Here is a 24,579-nt window from a genome sequence, read left to right as displayed (position 1 = left end):
GCTTGCAAGAAATTCAAAGCCTTTATTGATCAAGGGCTATTTTTAAAGTGGGGTCGATTAAATAATGTAACTGCACTGTAAAAGCATCATGTGAAGGGCATCCAGATGCCTGCCTCAGGGGTGTATGAAATGACTGACACACACGCCCCCAGCGAGAAGGAAATGGCACATATGGTGGGAGGTGGCCGAAGACTGGCGAGACTTACGCACTCGGCTCCTTCCTTATGGAGATTTTTGACCCTCAGCATCAGGACCGCTAAGCTGCAGCAGCTGAACATTACATCAGCTCTGAGTTGTGGTTCATGTAATACCCGTAATTTGTGAAATCCAGACTGATGATGTCTGCGCCACACACAGCGCTCCCGTATAGATCTCACAGCTGCGCACAGACCTGACATCGCACGGATAACCGCAGAGACAGTTTAAAACTAAATCTAAGAGAGTAAACTCTTAAAATTGAAGTGATTGCAATCAGACAGTCTCTAATGAGCTAATTAGAAAATGCTCTGGGGCTCCGTGAATCCGCTGAAAGGTTCTCCTCCGCTGTTCTTATTTAAGAGGTTTGACACTTGGTATGTCCATCACTCACAGACAGATGGTGCATGTGGCTGCCCTTCAACCCAAGTCCATTTTAACTCAAGCCTTACCAAGGTGACCTGAAAGGGGCTCTTATCAGCATATTACCCTGTCTGCACTAAATGTCAGCTGGCCAAATGGACTGACCTGGAGGAAGCTTCCTCCGCATACTTCTGCCTCCACCTCCTCTACAAAGCCCCGCTGTGTGTGTTTGTGTGTGTGTGCATGCACTTTGCGTCAGATGGGAGGTAACTGTCTGCTGACAATTCAACAAAACAGATCAATAGTCAAGATTGTTTGGATGAGGTGCGATCAAATAAAAGTTGGAGCCTTAATGGAAAAAGATGATGTGAAATCCTGACAACGGTGACTGCAATGCGAATGCAAAATTAAGCACACCTCAGCTAATGAAGAAATCTGTTATTAATTTCCAAGTGTCCCATAAGACTAAAACTAACTAACGAAATTCCATGGATAGGGTACACCAGTCTTTTGCAGGGCTAACACAGAGAGATACAGAGAACCGCTCACACCTACAGCCCGTTTAGAATTTCCACTTAACCTCTGGACTGTGGGAGGAAGCCGGAGTACTCGGAGAGAGCCCACACAGGGAGAACATGCAAATTCTACACAGAAAGACTCCCTCCGGCCGGGCTTCTAACCCGGGACCTTCTTGCTGTGAGGTGCCTGCACCACATATTTGTACTGCTAAAAAGAAATGTGTGTCTTCCTCTGTGGGTTAAAGCAACCATTAAAAAGCATCAGTAATTCCCAGCAATGCATTACTTGGCATGCTCGGCATAAACAGCGTCGCTGTAGTTTATTTTAAGTCAACCCACAAACTCTGTCAGTTTAAGTCAGAGTGCCAAATGTGCAGTAATCCACTGCTTAAAATAGTCTGCAACAAATCCATCTTTATGTCTGTTCGAATAATATTTGCTAAAAAAAAAGACACTGCCCAACTGTTTGAGGAAATGAGACATTAAAAAAAAAGACTTTTTTTTTTTTTTTTTTGAAGAGTAGGAAGAGATGGACTTGGCATGAAGTGCCACAGATGGGCTGAGGAAATTGGAAAGAGCTCAGTTATGGACTCTTTGTTGGTTTTTGACCTTCTAAAGAGGAATTTAAAAAGGAATAATACAGATTCATCAGAAAACACAGATGATTATGTGCTGGATTAAATTAAAAACATGTAAGCTTCGAGGTGTCATTCACATCAGCACAGAAACCTGCTGTTCACACAGCCTGTCCCACTCATTGCCTCATTGCTTGAGCATTGATGCAACCTCTGGTCACAAGAAAAGACAATGTGAATTCCCTGACTGGTTGGGCGGTGGTTCCTTTAGGTTGTTTGTTGTTGAGTAAAACTACTCCACAAATAACCTCCTTATGATTATTTAGGTCACTAGCAGTCTCCAGTTTGCATGGAGGATGCCAACTTGTCTGCAAACACTTGCTAACTGCTAGTTAAGTAGTAGTGAAACTTGAAAAGGCAGTCAAAATATGCATGCAAACGACAAGCATCTGAGGTCTCTTCTCTTTTTAAAAAATGTTTCCCTTAAGAGCAATGGTTGCCAGATGGTTGTAGGCTAGACTCAAGGCCCGTGAGACTGTGGGGCTGTCACCATGATTATTACACATCCAAGATGGCAGACAAGTTGATGTCCGGTGGTTAGCGATCATCTTTCTGCAAAGCTAGCTACCATGCAGGTTAGATTTGTTAACTGTCAAAACTATCCCACAATACAGAGCAAGCATGTTTATTTACTCATTCAACTAAAATCTTTGTAATGTTTAAGGTTTTTTTTCTACTGCTACTTGATCCTTCCCAAAGTTGGAAGCTTGTTTTTTGTGTATGACAACAGCAGAGCAAGGCATGTTATCTGTATAGCTTAGGTTGCCTGCCCTGACTAGCATTGCAGGTTGCGCTCGATGTGTTTTCAGTGATGTGTCAACAAAATTTGGACAAGTATCCAAGTTTTTTCCTGGTTGTCCCTGTTGTGAACCACAGCTCCCTGTAAAATAAAGTCATTCGACACCACAGACTGACTGAAAAAGGATTCAACTTTATTCAATTGTGGCTGCGAGTCATCCAGGAAGTGCAACTTAAAATTTTTTTTTATAAAATTAAAAAAAGAAAATCTGGAGCAGAGTGCATCAGTCTTAAAAACAAAGAACCTGCATCAGTTTTCTTCTCCATCTGCAGATCAAAACCTGCTCTGATCTGATGGGAACGACAAACCGCAGACTTGATCAGTCTTGCAGGAGGTCCACCTCTCGCATTTATTCAGTTAAAACATTACATCGGACTCTCACAGTCAGTGTTTAATCTCGTGAATAAGTCATGTTTTGGATCATTATTATTCCAATATTGTTACACAAAAAAGTGGCTTTAGAACAAGCATATATAATATCAGGAGAATGACAAAAAGTACTTGTGTCTGATCAAACCTAGCTTTGGGTGATTACATTCGCTTGCTGTAATGACACAGCGTTTTTGTTTCTTTTGTTTTTTTTGTTACTCTGTTTGTCTCCCAAAAGTCTCAGTCTGATTGGTTCATGAGAAGGGGGGAGGGGGGATAAGAGGAGGCAATTTTGGCTTAGTCCTGGTGAGCATTGCCTTGTGGGAAATCAGTGTCGTGGCAGCTCCTGTAATTAGTTCTGCTTGTTAGAAAAATGAAGGGGTTACTAATTAGCAAGTGGATGGCTTCTTGACTTGTTGTGCATCTTTTCTCTCCATTCCTTGAAGATCATCATTATCGTCTCCCAGCAAAATGGGGGAGAGAGAGAGAAAAGGAGGGAGGGAGGGAGATGCTGCTCAGTCGTGCTGCTCAACAGTTTAGCTCTAACACGATGAGTCTAGATGGACAAATCTCAAAGGGTGTTCTGTCATGCTCTGACAGACAGGCTGCCTTCTAAGTACTTGCAGGCAATCGCCGGGAGCTGTGCAAGATTTCACTTTTTAAGTTCACTCAGCAAGCTGGGCGGTCTAGACAGACTTGCATATGCTTTATTTTTAGCATGTCCATCTCTGCTTTGACTGCTAAACTAAGATTTACTTTAGTATCACTTTTAGCTCGTGACAGCAATCAAAATGTAAAAGGCCTGTTTGGGCCGAGTCCTTAAACCGCACCATGTTTGTGGTGTTAATGCCTTTTGGAAGATTTTTATGTCAGTTATCGATCATACAACAAGACTTATTCAGTCAAGTGTGCTAACAGAGCATTTAAGTCTATTCTCAGGTCATGAGTAAAATTCTAGTATTGTTCCAATTTATTTAATACAATTTTATTTATATAGCTCCAAAAAACAACAAATGTCGCTTCAACACGCTTCCTAGTGTAGACCCTACAATAATATAGAGGAAACCCCAACAATCACATGACCTGCCATGAGCAAGCACTTGGCAATAGTAGAAAGGATAAACTCCTTTTTAACAGGAAGAAACCTCTAGTAGACCTATCAGGGTGGGGCAGCCAACTGCTACGACTGATTGGAGGTGAGGGGAGGGAGACGGGACAAAAGACAGGGAGCCGGGGATTAATAATAACCAACGATTCCATGCAGAGCAGTAAACACATAGTGAGTGAAAAAAGGTAGAGAAGAAACACTGCAGGCCTATTGGAGCGCAACTAAGGGAGGATTCGGGGTGACCTGATCCAGTCCTGACTACATGCTTTGTTAAAAAGGAAGGAAAGAATAAGAGGCCTGAGAGCTGAAAGCTCTGCCCTCCTATTCTACTTTTAAATATCCAAGAAACCACAAGTAAATGAGCAGTCTGAGAGTGAAGTGCTCTAGAGTGATATGGTTCTAGGAGGACTTTAAGATAAGATGGGGCCTGATTATTCAAGACTGTATGTGTGAGGAGAAGGATTTTAAATTCAGTTCTGGATTTAACAGGATTTATACATCACACTATTTAGCAGGTATCAGTGTATGTGTGATGCTCCCATACAGTCTATAGATAATCGAGCCATCTGTTTTCTTCAGTTTTTCCAGTTCAGGGTCACGGTGGGGGTGGAGCCTATCCCAGCTGCCATAGGGTGAGAGGCGGGAACACCTGTCACTAGGCTAACACAGACAGACAGACAGACGGCCATTCACACTCACATTCACACCTACAACCAATTTAGAATCAGCAGTTTACCTAACATGCATGCGTTTGGAGGGTGGATAATCTTCAGTACCAATTGTAATACTTTGGGTTTTTATGGCAGATTACCTCCTAAACCATTCAATAAAAATATTTAAGGAAACGTTAGACAGAGTCAGAGATTTTCCAATTTCTAACCGAACTATTTATAGATATGAGAGCTATTATTTTCCATAGATCTTGACTTTAACATTTGTATCTTAAACCATGGCTAAAGGAAGAAGTTTTTAAAACTCTCTCAGTTTCTCATGTGAAATTTTGCTAAGACTATAACTGTATTTTAGCCACTGGAATACAATAATATCTGAGGAAATTAAGTGGAGATGATACGGACAGTGGCTCTTAAGAATTGAAAAATTTTATGTCTCTACTGTTATCGCACTTTGTAATATATGTAGAGTGTAATAATGAGGATAGAGATATAAAGAATCATCTGCAGCTGTGATGGATTTAATCAAACTCGATCGCTGGAAAACTCGATACTGTATAAAAAGCTATTATTATTCTCCTGTGTAATTTGGCTTGGGTGTCAAAGCATAAAGGAAATGCAAATTAAATTCCTCCAGAAATAGACCACTTTTGTGCTCTCTGATTGCATATGAGAAAACCTATAATCCACCACTAATATTGGAAATTCAGGAGTTCCAGCTCTGCCTGCAACATCTGCTCAGGTTCCTCTGAAAGTCCGTTCTTCATGGTTAAAAGTGGAGGTATTTTTTGCAGGATGTCACACCCTTCATCGATAATTCTGCACAAAGCAGTGTTACATGCATACGGCGGCGGAGGGACATTTATCTCCCTTTGCTGATCCGCTTCCAAGAATGATCCTGATGTGACATTACGTAAGAGCTGGAAAGCAGAGCCGGGGGTATTAGGGAACACAAAAACTCCAGAGAACATACTAATCTCCCTATGTGATTATTAGTCATAATATTTAACGCTGGCTTAATGAGCGACCCATGGCATAATCTCTATCTGGCACCTTCACCTGCTCTCTCCTAACCCTCCTAACTTGAATTTGAGGGAGTTAAATAGAATAATTATGCTAGACGGTGCAGTGAATTACCCTGAAGATGGGGCGGAGGGAGTTACAGTCGAATAGCTTTGTGGAAAATCTCAGGATTAGTTCAACTTCTGCTTAATTTTTGGGGCGAAATGTTTAATTTCAGCTCTCTCGTTTCTGCAATTGTTCAGTTGCCGCACAGCAGCAAAACTAATATATGGTAAATTATGAGCTGTTAAACAGAAACAGCGGGATACAGTGGGACGTGGTGGGTAATGACGTTCACAGGGACTGCAGTGGGGATTTTTCTTATAAATAGAGCACGCTAACAAGTCCAGCATTTTTTTTTTGTTTTTTTTTTTTAATGTTCAGTTTAATTAGTTTAAAAGTTTCTGTATTATTATCAAAATGAAAGTGACTCAATTTATTGCTCTTTTTTCATAAAAACAAGAAATCTGTTAACATCCCACCCCTGCTTCGTGTACAGTTAGCAGATTTTTAAAAAAAAAAGTTTAATTGAATGCAGCGTCATTTAGAAAATTAATCAGCGTGTTGACAAGTTTGCAGGCCCTGTCTCGAAATTTGTGCGTTTACCCCGCTTTTTAAAAAAAAAAAAAAAAACTCACAAGATCAAACTGAACTGGCGTCTGATTTTCATTGTACATCTTGCACCTTATCAATGCACACCAGTGCCGCCTCTTTCTACACACTGCTGTTTGAAACCGTGTAGGCAGCGAAACAAAGCCTCGGTGTTCTAAGATCTGAACATGTTCTCTTGCAGTTAGAAACAGAGGCCTTAAGCGACTGTTATATCGCACACATTTTTGGAGATGAAGTGAGCACAGTTCTGTCAGGCAGTTGGTGAAAGGCTTTTGTTTCAAAAATAAACTGTGTTACAGTACTCTGCTGTACATGCCAAAAAGGCCTGCTGAGAACGATGGCAGGAAAATCGAGCGATTGTTAAAAAGGCTCGAGTCTCTTTGGCACGAAAGTTTTTCACATTAAAACTGGCAGAACACACTTATTTGATTACTTGGTGAGAGTTAGATGAGCTGATCAGTGCGACTCTCTTAAGAGTCTCAGAAGTTATAAATACGAAGCTTCGGCTGGAGGCTCGTTAGCCCAACTTCTCACATTAAAGCAGCTGCCACAGAGATTGTATAAAGAAAGATGCCACATGTTAATAAGATGCTAGTGAGCCCTTTTAAATTACAGGACAGCTTGCTATTTCTGTCTAATCCTCAGTAAAGGGCTCAAACAACTTTAAAGATAGCTTGCATAACAACTGGAAAACTTTGAAACTGGTACATTATTTGGAAACCATTATCAGCTCTGATTTCCAGTCTACAGGCAATAGATAATCACTTAACTTGATCCTTACCTTTACCTATACAAGTAAACCCATGTCTCAACATTTTAATAGTTTTTTATGGCTATAGTCTAAGTATGTGCATGCAATATATGTCTTCGTTTTAATTTTGATGTCTTATTTCTGAACAATCATGGCGACGAAATAACTGAGGCAAAGTTATTCGTTTTTTTTCTTTTGCCGTGAGTGAGTGAGTGAGTGAGTGTGTGTGTGTCTAGGTCCGTCAAACCGTATATAAGAGGTCTGTCTGCACCAAAAATACCTCTCGTCTGGACCACAGAATGTATATAAAAGATGGGCATAGCTTCTGGGTAAGAAGCCAATGCAGAAATGCCATAAATTGACATTTTTTCTAATGTTTGAGTACGAAAGAGGTCTGGTTGTGTATCTATACGTTCCTCATTTCATTTGACTGTGGCGACAGTAAAAACGGTCCTGGTGAGTTTACAGCCTAGATTGTTAAATTTGTAGTATCGTAAAAAAAAAAAAAAAAAAAAATTAGTCATAAAGGAGGGTGATGCATGTGTTCCACAAATCGCTAACCTACGAGTTGGCTCTTTGGTCAGATCTGCTCCTTGTTTGACAAAACGCAACGACCCGTACAGCAAAAACAGTCAGCCTGTGGCTTCACAACAGGCCTGCGGATGACATCATGGTTGCTATGTCCATTTTTTATCTACTTAAGTGCTGATTGGGCAGCACTGTGTACTCCACCACCTCCATCTTTGTTGTCGTTTTATTTTACATTTATTTGTTTAAGAAATTGCTTTTAAAGTTCAATACATGCGAGTAACCGCATTTAATAATCTCAGTATTAAACAACCATTTTGCCATAGCAAGCCACCTTAACTCTTCGCCTATACTTTCACATAGCAACAAGAAGCACCTTAAATTTTGATGCGAGTTGACAGCCTTGACTTAAATGACTCAAATCGAAATGACATATTTGAGTGTATTTCAAGGAAATTTAAGTCGACACGTTCTAATCCTGCTCAGCTTGTGACTGACACAGTAGGCAGGCACAGCAGTGGGGAGGAATCTGTCCCTCAAGTCTTGTCCACTTGCATCACAGTCAGTCGTCACCGTCACTGTTACTGTGCCGTAATGTCTTTCTCTACTGTCTCGTCGTCTTGTCTCTGTGGTTGTGTGAGGCTTGCTTCACATCTGTGTCTTGTTTTCTCTTCCTCTTCCCCCCCTTTTATACTTCCTCTTCTCTTTGTGTTGGATGAGAAGGCAAGTCCTGGGGCGCCAGAGGATGACGGCAAGTTGTCGGTAGGTCCTGTCTGATTGACACTCCCCCGTCTTCTTCTGTGTTTGTCCCTGTTTCTGTGTAGATGTATTAGAGCAACTTCTGTTTCTCCCGCCATACTGTGAAGAAGACATGTACACTGTTATCTCTAACCCTCAGCCTCCCTCTGTGCCGAGAGTAGCTCCGTCTGTTTCCCAAAGCACTTCCTTTGCAACAGTTGCATTTGTGTGCAGCATGTAAAAGGCAATCGAGGAGGAAGCCTGGATTCTGAAAAAACACTTTTAATGCTTACGCAGTTCCAGCAGGTACAAGAGCTTCCATCCCGAATGCAGAGCAAGCAGATAAAACAGCAGACGGACATTCTCTGGTGTCGTACCGAGAATCTACAACTTTCTAACCCTCACACGAGTCGTGCCGTTCCGCTTGTCTCCCTTGCCTCCCGCTCACACCCATGGGAGGCTGTGAATTAGCACCTGACACCTCCTTTGCCTACGCATCACCTCTGATGAGCCAAAGGTGGACACATTCGCAGCAAGCAGCTGTCACCTGCAACGGTGCCTAATTTCCCACAATTCTCAAGTTCCACCTCGGCTGCTGGAGCGACCTTGGCGAGGGTTGTTTTTTTTTGGGGGTTTTTTCTTCCGCAAAAGGAACTAAAAAAATGCCACACTAAGTGTAAATGCCTGTGACAAGCCCACGAAGCTTATATTTTTAAGAAGCTGTAGCACTTTATGATTTTTTTTTAAACTCAGTTGCAGGTTCTGCTTAGGGTTTTTTTTTTTTTATGTAAAATAGGATTAGGGAATCATATTCCAACTGGAAGCTTAATTGAAGGTGGTAGCACATCATATGCTCATGGACAAACATTGCAGTGACACGAATCCTTCTTTCTGTAATTAAAATGCTGTGGATTTCACAACAGTTAAAGCACCAAGTCCCTAGAATGATCTTCCCTCTAATGTAAAAATGAAAAAGCCTACAAAACAGCGTGGTTTTCCCACATTTAGCTCAATACTCTTGGATTAGAAATGGCTTTAGAGGAGTGCTCGCATTAAGGACATTTACTGGATACTGAAAGATTCCCATCCCCAGCAGTAGCAGAATATTTGACTGACGCTTGTCTCCCCTCACAGGCGCGGCCTCGCCTTCAAAGGGGAGGTAGTTCTGCCTCGCTGCACAACAGCTTGATGCGGAACAGCATTTTCCAGCTGATGATCCACACGTTGGACCCTTTAAGTGAAGGTAAACTGCACACAAAAAGAAGTTTTTAACACAAAAGACATACAGCACAGATATTCTTTTTTTAACTGTCCAACATTGTGTATTTCCAGATTGACCGAGCCTGGATCTTGTCTTCATTCTTGTCTTTAACTCTTAGAATTGTATTTTGAGATGTGTCAGAAGTGGATTAACTAAAAACATGTAATTCCTTCCACAGGAAGAGTGCTGTTGAGCTCACATTTTCTTAACCAATGAATAACATAAGTGTTATGATGAAAATGTTGGCTTTTATCTATTCACAAGCTCCCCGCGTACTTCTTTAAACACAGAAGCTCCACTGTTAACATTGAAAAGTACTTGTACAGTGTTGTTTGTATATTTAAAAAACAAACAAAAAAAAAACGGTCCATGTAAGACAAAGTGCACTTGGGGCTGAGGTGAAACACCGTTCTCCTTTAATCCAAGTCCATTAGCTTAGCTAAGAAAAACGTTTAAAAAAGGCGTCAGCGTCAGTGCTCGGCACAGGGGATGAATATGTTAATATGCCGGGTGAGGCGCGGTGTCATTCTCAACCCATCCTGAACGTGATGAAGGGAAAATGTTTATGAAAAGCAAACAGGGAGCAGGGGTTTGAGGAGGGTGACGAATCCTAATCCTTAAAAATGAATATTAATGTTAAATGCTGAATCCATCTTACTAGCCGATGTCATTTTTCCTCATCTTTTTCTTCCACCTTTTTGGTTTTCATGAAAGTTTACATTCAGTTTGGTTTGTTTGGCTGAAAAAAAGCATCACTGTCAATACACAGTAAAATATCTCATAGGTCCTACAGCAATGTGTGTTAGCACAAAAACAGAATAAATATTTTCCTTCTGGATTGATAGGACTGCATTAGCAATTGGCTGCTCTGTAGTCCAGAGGAATTTCAGCTTTCTCTGAAATGACTTTACTTTGCTTGAAAGCCAAGCTTGGAATGAGTCAGCTCAGGAAAGATTAATAAGCCTTAAAGTGCCCATTAACATGCATCAAATTGCTGTCGTACACTGAACCCAAGGCGTCCTGTCTCTGAGTGTATTCATCATCCCATCGTAGTGATTAATGGTAAATCACAGCCTGAGGGCAAGTCTGTAAGACCACTGTTGTGTATGCATGCATGTATATATGTACATGTTACACATAATCCACCCAGTTGGGTCCTCTTAGTGTCTTTTTCAAGGCATCTAATAGTAGTATTTACTAAGTTAAGCTAAGTTATGCGTGCAAGATATGAACTGAATTCTTTGTTTTCTCTTTGTTTTAACTGATTTATTTATTTGTGTCCAAAATAAGTTCCCATTTGCCAAAAAAAAAAGTTTTTAAAATGGTCAAACCTACTTTAGTATGAAAGCAGCCGAGATGGCAGGACATACCAAATTTGATTGATGAGGTCTTCTGGCAAATTAACGGCTGGAAATTAATTCTCTGAAACAACAGCTACAGTGTGACATGACACAATCAATGAATTCATTATTGTCAAGAACAAAAGCAACACGTTGGGCTTCCGATGATTTGCATGTATTATTTTGAAATTTCCATGTAGCACATCGGAAAGTTTTCCTCGTACTCCAATGGACATGTACCCGTGATAAGTACAGACTTAAGTACATCTGAAAAAGCACTTATCAGAGGCCTCATTTCCTTGGAACGCTTAACAACTTCATTGGCTGCAGGACTGCGAAGGCCCAATCAAGACAGACCCTATTGGGAGATGAGCAAATATGTTCTATAAACATTTACTGGCATCATTAATGCAAAGGAGCGTTTACTGGGTGAGCTTACGGCATAGAGAAGACGAACAGGTGCATCCATTTTAGTTGGAGGCTTGTGCTGTGTGTCCTTGTGTGCTCTTAGGCATTAAGTGTAGCTCAGCAGGGACGTGGGGAGCTGGCAGGGCTCCTTCCATACATTTTTCATTCGCATTTCTCAAAATAAGTTGTTCAGGCTTCAGTGCTGAAAGGTTCTTGTGCCAGTACTGAGAGCTGGTTAGCTTTTGGTTATTAGAGTTTTAGTGATTTAGAGTTTGTTAGATGTGTGTGTCCGTGTGTGTGTGTGGTCCTTGTATTGCAAACATTGTGGGGACTGAAGTGTTTTTACACATTATGGGGACAAAAAGCAAATAACAGCAACGATATGATATAAATCATATTTTCAAGGGAAGACAAGTTTAATTTGAGGATATTAGGTTAGAGCTTTCTTTCTTCTGCTCTGTTTTGTCTGTAGTGACCACAAAAAGTAGTTTGAATATAATCTATCTGTGTTGTTTCTTCAGCGTATGCCTTCATTGCAAAGTGCATTTTATATCTAAACATGTAAAACCTAAGATTTTAAATCTATGTGTGGCAATGTATATGTTTCTGTCATATCATGGGGATATGATTATTTACTTTGTTGCCCAGAGTTAGATGAGAATAACTGCACTCATATTTATTTGTTATTAACAGGACATAGCTACACATAGGATAACAGTAACAGTGTTTTTTTTTTAGCTATGCTACATGAGCTACATGCTACATGAGCTACATGCTACATGAGCTACATGCTACATGAGCTAAGCTAGCATCTCCTTCCTTCTGTCCCTTTTAATGCTAGTAGTACCTACTTTCTCATCTAACTCTCTGCAAAGACGTCCAAAACAAGTTTTGAGTTAATTTAATGCCATGAATGAAGAGCTAATGACATTTAATTTAACACAACCCTTTCTCATCTTGGAAATACCTATCAATGATTAAATGTTCGCTATTGGACTAAATATCACCTGGATTTATCTTGTCTCTGTTTCTGTCTTCTTATTTCTCTTTCGTTTACTGTCCCTTCAGAATTTGCTGACTCTGGTGAGTTACTCCTCTAATTTCTGTATCTCCCCCTGCTCCAAAACAATATGTTTGTTCTCATTCCAACAGCCTGGAGGCAACTCTTGTGCCCAGTGTGTCCCTTATGTATACATTTCCTAAGCGCCGATGTGCTGTATGTCAATTCTGTACCGTACCATCCCTGCAGACTCTCTTCTTCAGATATCTCATTCTCTCCTGTGGGTGCTTTTTCCCTGGAAACCCTCTGTTACCATTTCTACATTGTTTTCCCCATCGTCCCTAATCCTCTCTCTCCTCTTATGAACTCCTTTGTGATTTTTAGCTTTATAAGTGCTGTTTTTTGTGAGACACGTTGAGGCCCAAAATAAGTGCTTTGGGTGTTCCTGTCAACATTGTATGTCACTCTAGGTCTGTGAGGCTAAGCAGATATTTAAGCAGACAGAATTTGCTGTGGGAAAGAGACAGAGTAAATGTGTCAGCCTTTTGCTTAGGTCATGAAACGGCCTATCTGGAAGACGGCGAAATGCTGTCAGTTGATTTCTCAGCCCTTTTTATATCCCCGTGGTCAGAATTCTGGTTAAGCTATATGGAGCAATTAACCAGTGGACTGAAAGTGTTTCTTTGTGCAGCATTTTACAATAAGCTGTGGACAAAAAACTATCAGCATTTAAATTTAGCTTAAAAAAACAGCAGCTTTCTTGATGTTGTTGAGGTGAATCTCCTACAGTTTAATAATAGACCTTAGAACGTGCATGTTTTTCATTGCAGGGAACATTGTATTAGTCTGGTACACTTAGTTCTGGGCACAAGGACCAGCATCTTTTTTTTTTTTTTTCCCATCAGTGTGGAGCTACAAACAATATCACTTAGGAGTGGCATCAAATATTGAACTACTCAGAGAGAATGGGTGGGAGAAGGGAAGAGTGGCTCTAACTCTACTGTCTGAACCCTCAGCAGACTGCTGAAACAAGTTTCCCAAAACAGTACTCAGAATTCAGGCTGCGTGCTTCAGTAAAATGTATCACTCTCAGATCTGAACTGTGGTACTGAGTCTGTGCTTTTCCATAGCTGCAGTTGACCTCAGTAATCTTGTTAGGCTTTTTTCCTGAGGTAGACGGGAAGTTTTGCATAGGCTGAGCAAATAACAGACAAACTCACTAAATTTGGGTCAACTAAAAAAACAATCATTTCAGCACACAGCCTGTTTTTTCAGTAACCTAGCGAGACCAAAGGGGTTGTTTTCTTTAAAGTTTTAGACGTTGGTATAGAAGAAAATTACCAAAGGGCAACAATTTAGGTCCACGTGTGTGTTTGTACCGAATTACAGAAAACACCCCTTAAATTACACGAGGGTCTGAATTTTCAGTGCAGTTATTATTAAAACAGCCATTTAGCATGAGGGTTAATCCATTCTTCCAGCAAGCATTTCCAGTTTTCCCCACATAGCTGCCTTGCCTGCCAGCAGTACTGTCTGTGCCGTGACCCAGACCATCGATTACATGGTTCAATAATGCACTCACTGTCACTGACCTACCACCCCTTGGGCAACGGAAATATATTTTCCACGTATGCAGATATAGTCTATTGACATTTTGGGTTAGATCTTTTTTTGTATCAACTTAACAATGTTCATAAAACATAAAAGAAAGCTGAAATATAAGATGACATGTTAACATATTTACTGTAGAATATAATCAGAAGAGATATTGTTTCATATCCTGCAGGAATGTGAACTCATTTTACATTGTGGGCCACATGCAGCCCACTTAGACCTTACGCCGGCTAGACGAGTGAAACCTCCTTTCTGTCAGTGTAAAGAAGTTTAACTACACATTGAATCCCTGAGATAGCGTCATGTAAAAAACAGAAGTGCAATTTCAACAGCACATCTCACTTTTTCGACATAATAGAGAAATGCTGCTGGAGTAAATGGATGAAATAAATTTATAAAATTACAGAAAATAATTCTCTTAGCTAAGTTTTTGTTAATTTTTCTTTCTTTTTTTTTTACTGTGGACCCACTGTAAAAATAATATATTTCTATAGTTATAGTGAAAAAAGTTTCCTGTCATTTGAATTTTTAGCTATTAATCAGGTACTTTGGTATTGTATGAAAAGCTTTGGGAGGAAAATCTGCGCTCTTCTTCATATTTTCCAGTAGGCCAGTTTGGAGTCTTTGGCGGGCCGATTATGGCCGCCAAGCCTTATGTTTGACACCCCTGATAGATAGTTTGACTTGATTTCTTGCTGTTGCCGTAGGAGCCATAGACATAAAGTTAATGTAATTTAGTTTAGCATAAAAACTGTAACCAAGTAGTTACCGGCCTCTGTTCAAACGTAATCAAATACTACGCATATGTCACACCCCCTCCCATGCCCTCTGATCCACCCCGCACTGGGTGGGTGAAAGAATCAATGCTAAAAGCCTTTTTGCTTTTGCACAGGCTGTGAATTTCCCTGACACTCCAACCCCCAGCAGACGGAGCGGACTTGCACGCACACTCTCACGCATGGCTCACCAGAGGTTTAGAGGTCACACCACAAGGACAAGAGGTCCCTTGGTAAAAAACAACAACAACAACAAGCCTCGCTCTCTCTATGGAGTTACAGCGGGTGGACCGTGCAGGCAGTGATTGTGTCTGGGGATAATTGCCCTCAGGGCAGCTTTGTAGAGACTGGACGTAGAGTGGTAGTGTACTTCAAACCAAAAATAATATAACGATATGGGATTGAGACGCTTGTCAAGTAGCACCGCATATGAGCAAGGCATTTTGCAATGAAATGTGATTTCATCTCATTAGATTGTGTTTTCATGGCTGCCAAGTCTCACATTTGGCATGAGATTTTCACCATAATCCTCTCACACACTAGCAGAGTGGTCGCCCACTGTCGGATATTAGTGTGAACGATGTAGGCATGTGGGTGGGAACATATAAAGTGCTTATTGTACTGATGCCTACTACATGGCATACTTGCAAAGTTAGGGTTAACCAAAAGGTTTATATTAACTTATTTGGGAACTAGCCTCTGTTAACAGGCAGACCTGGTCAAAAATATCAACTTAGTACCGTCAGCTGAATCAGATAAAGAGGTCAGATAAAGGTCAGACAAAAACACAGCAGCACAATAAGTGAGGCATAAAAGGACAAAGTGATTTAAAACGTTTAAATTATTTGTAAATGACATGTGGTTTAATGGTAGTGTTTCAAAGGAAGTTTTTCGTCTTGTTCCAAGCCCATTGTTTGCACTGTATAAAAAATAGTGTTTGAAACAGCTTCTTGGTTCTTCGTCAACGAGATTAGCCACCGTGATGATTCAGTCTAACGGCTGTTTGAAACAGGAGAGTGGATTTTACATCAGCAAACAGAAAGATTTCCAAGAATAGCTTTAATGAAAAGGTACATGTTATTCTACTTTGTTGCCAGTGAGGTCCTTCCAATGATGACGTTTGGTTAAACTTGCTGTAGTTAGTAGAACATGCCATGTTCTCTTTAGTTGAAAATAGTTGCTCACGCTCTTTTCGAGGTAGTTTTTTGTGATGGTTCAGGATTCAAGCTGTTTCATGTGCTCCCAGTCTTTATGTAATCCCAGACTGGCTCCATGATGTGAACATCAGACCTTGTGGTGGCCATGTGCTGCAGGGCTCTTTATTTTTGTTGGTGCTGAGAATAGTTTTTTGCAACTGTATGTTTGGGGGTGATATCAGTATAGTATGTAGAATGAATTTGGAACCAGACCAATTTGTTTTGCATGGTGGATAAAAATGTAAAGATCTAGAATATTTCCTCTTATGAGCAATCAAAAGCAAATACTGTGAATGGCTTTATTTAACATTTTACCACCTGACATACAGGTTAAAACACCAGTTGAAATACATGGGTAGAGGAAACGAGGAAGGGGAATTTAAAAGTCTGGTTGTGAGATTTCGTGAAGATGTAAAAGTATATAGGAAGATCGGTGCATTGCTAAAAATAAGTAGAAGCACAGCAGCAGTAATCAAGGGATATAGAGGGAGCCTTAGTACCACTAATCAGAGTCTCAATGGCTTTCTTTCTAAAAAAAACTTGAACAGTCTAGCTCTGAAGATCAAGGCAATTGCTTCATATTTGTCAAAGGAATTCTGAGTTTGCTGGAAATCAGAGTTTCTGTCAAAGCTTACACGATCAGAAGGCAACTGCTGATTAACAATACTTACTTTTTGGCAGAAAACTATGAGATCGAACTTTGATAAATATCCTTAAAAGAAGAAGCCTGTTGAATATCGGGAAGACATGCTCCAGTAAGATGAAAGCAAGATAAATGAGTTCAGCTTAGATGGATTTCGGCACGCTTGGGGGGCTAGGACCACTAACGGTGAATGCGTGCTCCCAGTAGTGAAGCATGGAGGTGAGCCTGTGATGATACTTGGCTGTATGAGTGCAAAAGGTGATAAGGAATGACATTTATCAATGCCACCATGAATGTCTGTGGATATGCCAGATTACCTCATAGGATGACTCTCATATTCTTGAAGCCAGGCAGAAGAGGAAAGCATGCCTGGCTTCATTATCAAAAGTTTCTAAAGAAGAACGGAGACTAAGGACAAGTTGGTCTTGCTTGGTGTTAATTGGTTGGTGTTGCTTTTTCTGAATTTGCATGTGGCGCAGAAAGACAAACCCCCATGCAGAGAGAGCTTCTGGAAAATAGTGGCTCATGAATTAAAAAGATATGAATCTTAAAGTCAGTCGGGATAAGCTTCAGTGGCCCCGTGTCCCTGAATTGGACAAGCAGTTAAGAAAGTGGCTAAATGGATGGATGGATTCCATAAATCTCAGTAATGTGTGCTGACTTCTGGACCTGTATTGTTAATTCTGGTCAGAAGGGAATATAACTACTGTCTGGAGTTAAGTTAGTTTATCTAGTTAATGTAACATAAACTTACTATTCTATTTAAAGCGAATCATCGCTTTTTTTGGCCATTTATTGTTGAAACAGCGTGGGAGGCAGAAGTCTGCGGTCCGGTGTCCTCTGCTCAGCTGCTTCACGTTCAGCTGTTGCTGCAGGTTTGAATTCCCAGCTAATTCATCATGCCGATGTGCTGACTGTCTATTTACTGTAGCATGGAAGAACTGCAGCAGTAAGGGAATCAAATTAATTGTTCGGGTTTCATTGTGGGAATAAAATGCCGAATCATCAAGCCCCTGAATAAGCTTGTGCGCAGAGGAGAGGAGGACTCATCATTTTGTTGCATGTTGACCCAGTATATTCTCTTCCGACTGTCCTCTTCTGTTTGTTTTCAATATATCTTTTTATGAACCTCTGATCATTTTTTTTAATGGTGGTATACTGATTGCCCCTTCCCCCTCCCTTTACCGTTGGCAGGCTCTTTATCAGACTGAGTTGCTGAAAGACTCTTGATGTTTTGTATTTGCAGTTGAGTCCTTGCTTTGTCTTTGCACTTATGCAGTGATGACTTGGGGAGATTTTGTCTCTCTGTATGTGACTTCTTGTGCTTCTTGTGTGACTCTGTACAGAATGTGATGTGAGTAGAACCAGCAGATCTGTCTTGTTCTGTCATGTTCACTCTTTTCCTTTTCTCTGTGTGTTTGTTGCCTTACCCTTGTCTTTTGCTGTGATGTTGTAGAGCTTGGGACTTATGGGAAACTAAAATATTATCACTCAATGACTGAGGAAGGTAAGCCTGAAAGTTTTCATTACTTGATTCTTTGAGACAGCTTCTATCATCCCTCTTGTTTTTATACTCCCCCATCTTCATCACGAAGCAACACATCCAGCCCCATTATTATTTATTTATTTTTTTGCCTGTGATACACAGTTTGCATAATTTTGCTTTAAGTTGATAATCTCGCTGAGATTTCACTGGCATAAGTGCAAATCATAGTAGCCATGCCATTTTTTTTTTTTTTTTTATTGTACTTTTTGTTCCCATTTTTGGTTTTTGGCACATTTTTATATTTTTTTCCCCTACGAATATGTACATACATATTGTGTGTTACTGTGTGTAGTGTTATTATGACATTTTATTTATTAGGTATTTTCTGAAAATTTCTAAATTTGCTTCTTTTGTTTGACGTTGTGTAAATTAAGACATGCATAATGCAGGCTGGTTTAACTACAAACGCACACTTACACGGCCAATATTGCATTCAGAAAACACACAAGGTCTTTTTAATGTTTTCTCGTCTTTGCTTGTTTTTCCCTGTTACCCATCTGCGTCTCTGAGCAATACAGCACATCATCCATTCCCCAGCACTTACTTCGAGGTTACACTTGCACCAGAAGCAACGTTTCTGAATTTGGCAAACTGGAGTGACTAATCCACCCAGTGGTTGTGTAACAGGCAGAAATGACAACGTTTTTTAACCCACACTTCACAAACTGGTCTTTTTGTTGTTAAATATTTTTTAAGTTAAAGAATTTAACTAAACATTAACTGTGTTTTTTTTTTTTTAATTTTTTTTTAAAATTCCTTTAAGATGGCAATACATACATTTCCCATACATAGCAATCACATATTTATAATTTGGGTGGAGTGTTATTTTTGATATTTGTGCTTTTATGCTAAAACAAAATGACAGAAAAACACATTTTTAAAATTTGCGTTAAAAAAAATCAAAAAATGTAACCATATTAAGTAAAAGCTCTGTTTCCAAATAACAATAAATAAGGTGGAAATGGCAAAAAAAATTGTTATAAACTGCATTTGGTAGCTTTACTTTTAAAAGCAATTTATTAGTTTTGAATATCACTGTCATTAAAGGGTAATGTGTTGCGTTACAATGTTAGCTGCTGAGAAAATTCATGTTTTATTTTATCTTACCAGATTTAACTTTATAGTAATCTCTAGTAAGCTGGTTATGTTGTCCAGTTTAACCTCTGAGTATACTAACTTTACCTCATGGTGAGTTCATGGTGACAACAAGCTTGTTAATTTTCCTCATCACAGCTAACTAAAATCTTTCCGCTTCAGAGCTGTAGCACTTGCATATTCCTCCTCCTCAACATCGCCTCGCCACCTTTGTAACTAGTTGAGCTTAGACCTCAATCACTCAGGCCTAGAGACCTTTCAACAACCTTGTGGCATCCACTAGTTGCAAGGGGAAATTATGTATTTCCTGTGAAATTGATTCACAAAACCACATTGGAGCAGGTCTAGAGATCTTAATTGAAACTCTGTAAACCACCAGTCACTAGAAAAAAGTGTGTATTCCACAACCAGCGGGTGTGAAACTGATTGCAAAGAGATTTGCTATGCTACACCAAAAACGTCTTTGTGATTGCTTTGGTTGCTAGTAGGTTTCCAGGGTGAGAAGAAGTTTCCATGGAAGACGCCAAACTGCCTGCAGATACTTGCAAACTACTTGCTAAGCTGTAGTGAAACTGAAAAATGTGATGCAAAGTCGCCTTTTGAAATTGTTTGTGGTTGACGTTTTAAGGCAAAGCTTTTACTTTGAAGGTGAATGTTTTTCATTTTCGGTTTATTTTCAGCTTTGAGAGTAAATGTCAAGTTTTTGCAGACAAGTCGACGTCTTCCACACAAACTGTGAGCGACTGCGCCAGTCTGATTCTGACCAAGCCAATCATGAGAAGGTTTTTTTGTTTTCAGCTCCCTGTTTTTGAGTGGCGACAGCCACCAACCTCCAACAACCGCTTTCCTGCAACTTGGGGAATACACATTTTCTGAAGTGACCAGAGGTTGCCGTGGGGTCACTGACTGGTCTCTACGCCTGTGTGACTGAGGCCTGGAGGTGCTTTTTCAATATCTAAAAATTATAACCATGACACTAATTAAAACACATCTTCCCACAAGATAAATCCTGCCACCTTTGCCATATCACTAACTGAGCTTAACATGCACACTTACACAGCCTGAGGATTGAAAGCCTTCTACTAGTACATGCAACATACTTCAAGGAGTGGAAAGGCAAAAGAAATGGTGTGATGTCATCAGACAACAAAAGACACAACGGTATATGGTAACTGATTGCTCATTCGAATAATTAACCAATTATCTGATCCACTTAATTGCTTTAATTTGCACATTCGTTAAAACAAACAAACAATTAAATAAATAAAGAATCAGAACACCTAAACAAGTTTCTTTATACTTTGTTACAATACCAGTGATAACTGAGAGAAATAAATAGCTAGATTCCTGCTAAAGCTAACTTGCTGAGGTGATCTCAGATTCTGTGGATTATGTATCTAAAATGATAAACTTCCTTCTTCTTGCAGCTTCTGTAGTAACGGCTCTTTGCTTTCACAGGTCTTTATCAAAGTATGTTCAAAGTTAGATCTGAAACATGACGCCAGTGTTTTGTTTTTTTAGCATTTCTTTTGCATACCTACAGCAGAAAGCACAACCCTGTCAGTTTTATGCCCAAGTAACAAGATGATGATCTCAGACTCCCCCATCCATAAATAAACACCCACTTATCCATGAATAAACGCGCACAAACACACACTCGCTAAGACAACTAACTGACAATGACCGCCTAAGGTGAGTGTCGTCAAGACAGAGGAATGTGTGATTCTGTCTTGTGAAAGTCGGGAGTGTATGTGTGTGTATTTGTGCGCATGTGTGTGGAGGAAGGGCAGGGAGGGGCTGAGCGTTGCCAAACAACAAAAAGACAAAGTGAGAGAAAGATGGTGTTTGCCAAAGACGAATGATTGAGAAAATCCGAGGTGATAGAGAAATGTAGAGTGAGACAGAGGAGGCACGAAGGCGGCCGACGGTGACTTAGGGTGGTTAATGATTTTGCCAGAAGGTCACAGACAGCGTTCACATGGCTGGGCGGAGTATTCGTATTGACGCATCACTGTGTCAAGCACTGACGAATCAGCCATGCATTTGTAAAATGAAACAAAAAAAATCTTTTGCATTGATTGCAGCCGGGTGATTTGGATGAGGCAGGAGAAAAGGGAAGGATTGACACGCACAGTTAAATTAAGCACGGATGCACGACAGCACAACGATTAATGATGCGCACAGAAAGTACGTGCTGCATAGGATAAAGTCTCTTATATTACAGGCTGGTGTAAAAAAAAAAAAAAATAAAATAAATAAATACTGAGAGCAACCACTACTGCTGAACTCTGACCTGGAAGCTGCACAACTTGGTGCTGGAATCGTATTTCTCCTTGTTTCTAGGCTATATTTGTGGTCTTTTGGGGGGATTTCAGGCTGTAGGGATTTTATCAAAACTCTATTGCTCCTCAGTTATTGCTAGTGATTAAAATTGCCTTGGATGAGCCATTATTTACAATATCAAGAATGCACACAAATTATATGAGCCACAAGGTCAAGGCTTCAATCCAGTCCACTGCATCACACCATTACAAAATGGTTTCACAGAATCAATTAATGTTATCTACAAACTAATACGTACCAGCAGTTTTAGAAACATCTGTTCAAATTCTCTACATTTATAGTTATGATAATTTTTTTGTCTTGGAGTAAGAGATTAGCTGTGATAATGATCAAATTAGTTGCTTCCTGGATTAAAAATTTGAACACAGCCTCTTGAATCTTTAAATTTGTGATTTGTGACATGCCGTCCCGAACTTTTGTTTGCTTTTAAGTTCCCTGCTAGCCTCTGGCATCTCTTGTGACTTTTTGATCTGAAATGAGAACCGAACAAGACCAGGACTTAATCTGAGCTCCAGAAGGCAGATCTTTTCACAAGAGATTCTCTCTGCTTCGCCTCCGCCAAGGACCAGGACATTGCAGGATCATCAGTATATGATATGCTATGTCATATTGACTATGTGTTCTTGCAACTGCAGTTTTGTGTAAAGCCGCCACCCTGTTTGTTCTGTGCTTTTGAAACGCGACCCATCTGGGGTCGAAGGTGACAACGAAGGAGCGCTGACTGGGACGAGGCCGAAAGGCTTTGTGGATGGTACGGTACGCGGCGCTTTGGTCCGAATTTGACCAGTGTTGTGTTTTCTCTTTTCGTTTCCTCTTTGCAGGTAAATTTCGAGAGAAGGCGTCTATTCTGCACAAGATTGCTAAAAAGAAATGCCAAGTGGAGGATAGTGAAAAGGCCAATGGAGTAGCGAGTCGTTCAGGTAAATAAAACTTTAATATCCTTTAGATCTTATTGCAGTAGTATGAAATCATAGGAAATACCTTTGTTTATTTTCTGGCTCAAAATTGTCCGTACAATAAAAAAATGTCAGTCTTTATGTCGGTCTGATATTTCCCAAAGTGTCTCTTTTCTTTGGAAGACCTTTCCTTTCCAAGGAAGACCTTGGAAGACCATTTCCAAAGGATCCCATGAATCAGGATCTTAACTCAAGCGATGAACTAGTATTGTGTCTACACATAAGACAAAGAAACAATTTTACATCTTTAGATACTTTGTTACTAACAACCTGTCACAAAAACACATGATTTATTCCCTTTTTCTCTAACAGAATCTACTAAAATGCCAAAGATAACAGTGTTACAGCAATAAAATTGTATTTTTGCACCATCAAGGTGAATTGCAAAGAGCTGTTAGCTTAAACTTGATATATCTGAACATGGTGGAAAGCGTGTCCTTTAAAAGAATTTGAGGAACCTGGGCAGATGGAGGACAAACGAAGTGAAAGGCCTACAAATACCATCAGCCGCAGATCAACAGTATTTGAAAGTTATGTCTTAAAGAAATGGGAAAAATCAGTTGACCTGTCTACTGTTCACTGAAGCCTTATCAGAAATGGCGTAAGTGGAAGGGTGGCTGTCAAAAAGCCATACTTAAGGAAGGGAAATGATGAGAAAAGGCTGAGATAAGCAAAACTACTCAAGAACTGGACTCAACATCTGTGGCAACTGGTCAGGATTTCAAGAGAAAGCTACGACAGGGAGTGTAACGGCTGTCTGTAAAACACGGTGGAGGCTCTGTCATGGTTTGGAGTTCCATTTCAGTCAGTGGTGTTGGGGATCTTGTCAAAATTTATAGAATTTTGAACAAAAAAGAATATTAATCCACCATGAAATTCCATGTGGAACAATTATTCAGAATGACTTTGATCCCAAACATGCTGTCAGTGCAGTAAAGGCATGCCTTGATGGAAAAACATAGCGATGAATAGGTCTGCACTGTCCACTGATCGCTGATCAGCTTTGGCCTCTCGCGACCTTCAAGGAGAAGCGGGTATCGCTAGAATAACCGAGCTCATGTGCGTTAGTTATTAGATTCCCTACTGAAACGATCATCTGTTGTTAAACAAACACGACATGATCAAGAGCAGCCAAATTGATTGCAAGCGTTGTCTTCAAGCAGTATTTAATCAATCACAGTCACTGCCAAAAGTAATTTGTGTTTTTCACTTCAAAGAGCGCTGGACCAAAGAACAAACAGGAGGCCAGAGGAAACACTTTCATGGCCACAATGGAGGCAAAGCAGGAGAATCAAAGCGAGACATAGCTGATGATCAACAAGGCAAAATTATGCTAACCGCACCACATTAACATATTACCCTCTTGATCAAAGTGCTCGACTGGTGGTCACCACAGCTAACTTCACTTTTTAGGTTGTTGCAAAAGAATATTTACTGTGACTCAGTCCAGGTATCACATTTTTAGTTGTAATATTGTCACATCTGAGCGAGCAAGGTAGGGAGGGAGGTCATGTGGTGGACCAAAGTGGTATCGAGGCACATTATCTGTCTGAGAATCTGCTAATTGTATCACAGCCATACTTGGATTAAAGCAATTTCCACAGCAATTATAGTTTAATCATCTGATTACATGGCTTTCGGCTCTTTGTATTTTAATAAGGGTAAGTTAAGTAAGTCGGGCCTCAATTGAAATGGATTTAAAGCAGCCACTAGCATTTGATAAGGTGAGATAGTGTTAGCCTCAGACATGCACATGTATGTTCACACACATGGGGGTGCCTTGATGTACTTTTTGCCATTATTTCTGTTGTTACAACATTTTTTTTTAATAAATATATGACATTTAGGTCTAACTTTCCAGCAGTTCCATAAATGTGTTTTTCTTCTGACTACAAAACAGAAATCTGAAAGAAGCAAATAAGGGTTGAAACAGATGTTGGTACTGAAATGCTAAGTCGGTTACTTGATTGAAATAAAGGTTAGTTATTTGGCAAAAAGACGACCTGGAATAAAAAGGTGTTATTAAAAGTTCAACAACTTTTTGGGCATAAA

General features: G+C 40.1%; 1 protein-coding gene across 2 annotated transcripts in view; it reads left to right on the top strand.

Annotated features, from left to right (window-relative positions):
• Positions 1-24,579, top strand: part of LOC146636667 (sodium/potassium/calcium exchanger 2-like) — a 43,334-nt gene that overhangs the window by 10,647 nt on the left and 8,108 nt on the right. For both annotated transcript variants that reach the window (XM_085350981.1, XM_085350980.1), the window contains exons 2-6: positions 8,325-8,373; positions 9,484-9,592; positions 12,427-12,441; positions 18,044-18,094; positions 22,393-22,491. In XM_085350981.1, coding sequence (XP_085207107.1) covers positions 8,325-8,373; positions 9,484-9,592; positions 12,427-12,441; positions 18,044-18,094; positions 22,393-22,491 — 323 coding nt within the window. The remainder of the gene's footprint in view (positions 1-8,324; positions 8,374-9,483; positions 9,593-12,426; positions 12,442-18,043; positions 18,095-22,392; positions 22,492-24,579) is intronic.

This window comes from Diplotaxodon limnothrissa, linkage group LG3 (genome assembly GCF_057381915.1).
Source record: "Diplotaxodon limnothrissa isolate DT_005_m linkage group LG3, D_limnothrissa_male_GT1.1, whole genome shotgun sequence".
Lineage (NCBI taxonomy): Eukaryota > Metazoa > Chordata > Actinopteri > Cichliformes > Cichlidae > Diplotaxodon > Diplotaxodon limnothrissa.
This window is presented reverse-complemented; position numbering and strand designations above follow the sequence as displayed.